General features: G+C 71.2%; 1 protein-coding gene across 1 annotated transcript; it reads left to right on the top strand.

The window, feature by feature from the left end:
• Nucleotides 1-5: 5 nt before the first annotated feature.
• Nucleotides 6-1,124, top strand: LOC116863956 (protocadherin alpha-3-like; the record flags this gene model as incomplete). Its single annotated transcript, XM_032851230.1, has 1 exon — nt 6-1,124. A coding segment is annotated over one exon (1,119 nt), but the record flags the coding sequence as incomplete, so codon positions are not given.
• Nucleotides 1,125-1,129: the final 5 nt, after the last annotated feature.

Here is a 1,129-nt window from a genome sequence, read left to right as displayed (position 1 = left end):
AGCTGGTGTCCACCTTCAAGAACTACTATTCGCTGGTGCTGGACAGCACCTTGGATCGCGAGAGCGTGTCGAACTATGAGCTGGTGGTGACAGCACGGGACGGGGGATCGCCTCCGCTCTCCGCCACGGCCAGCGTGTCCGTGGAAGTGGCGGACGTGAACGACAACGCGCCGGCGTTCGCGCAGCCCGAGTACACGGTGTTCGTGAAGGAGAACAACCCGCCCGGCTGCCACATCTTCACGGTGTCGGCGCGGGACGCGGACGCGCAGGAGAACGCGCTGGTGTCCTACTCGCTGGTGGAGCGGCGCGTGGGCGAGCGCGCGCTGTCGAGCTACGTGTCGGTGCACGCGGAGAGCGGCAAGGTGTACGCGCTGCAGCCGCTGGACCACGAGGAGCTGGAGCTGCTGCAGTTCCAAGTGAGCGCGCGCGACGCGGGCGTGCCTCCGCTGGGCAGCAACGTGACGCTGCAGGTGTTCGTGCTGGACGAGAACGACAACGCGCCCGCGCTGCTGCCGCGGCCCGGCGGGGGCGGCGCGCTGAGCGAGCTGGTGTCGCGGTCGGTGGGCGCGGGCCACGTGGTGGCGAAGGTGCGCGCGGTGGACGCGGATTCCGGCTACAACGCGTGGCTGTCGTTCGAGCTGCAGCCGGCGGCGGGGGGCGCGCGCAGCCCGTTCCGCGTGGCGCTGTACACGGGCGAGATCAGCACGACGCGCCCCCTGGACGAGGCGGACCCGCCGCGCCAGCGCCTGCTGGTGCTGGTCAAGGACCACGGCGAGCCGGCGCTGACGGCCACGGCCACCGTGCTGCTGTCGCTGGTGGAGAGCGGCCAGGCGCCAAAGGCGTCGTCGCGGGTGTTGGCGGGCGCCGCTGGCGCCGAGACGGCGCTGGTGGACGTCAACGTGTACCTGATCGTCGCCATCTGCGCGGTGTCCAGCCTGCTGGTGCTCACGCTGCTGCTGTACACGGCGCTGCGGTGCTCGGCTCCGCCCAGGGAGGGCGCGTGCGGGCCTGGGAAGCCCACGCTCGTGTGCTCCAGCGCGGTGGGGAGCTGGTCGTACTCGCAGCAGAGGCGGCAGAGGGTGTGCTCTGGGGAGGGCGCGCCCAAGACCGACCTCATGGCCTTCAGTCC

This window comes from Lontra canadensis, unplaced genomic scaffold (genome assembly GCF_010015895.1).
Source record: "Lontra canadensis isolate GAN:19392208 unplaced genomic scaffold, GSC_riverotter_1.0 scaffold6487, whole genome shotgun sequence".
NCBI classification, from domain to species: domain Eukaryota; kingdom Metazoa; phylum Chordata; class Mammalia; order Carnivora; family Mustelidae; genus Lontra; species Lontra canadensis.
This window is presented reverse-complemented; position numbering and strand designations above follow the sequence as displayed.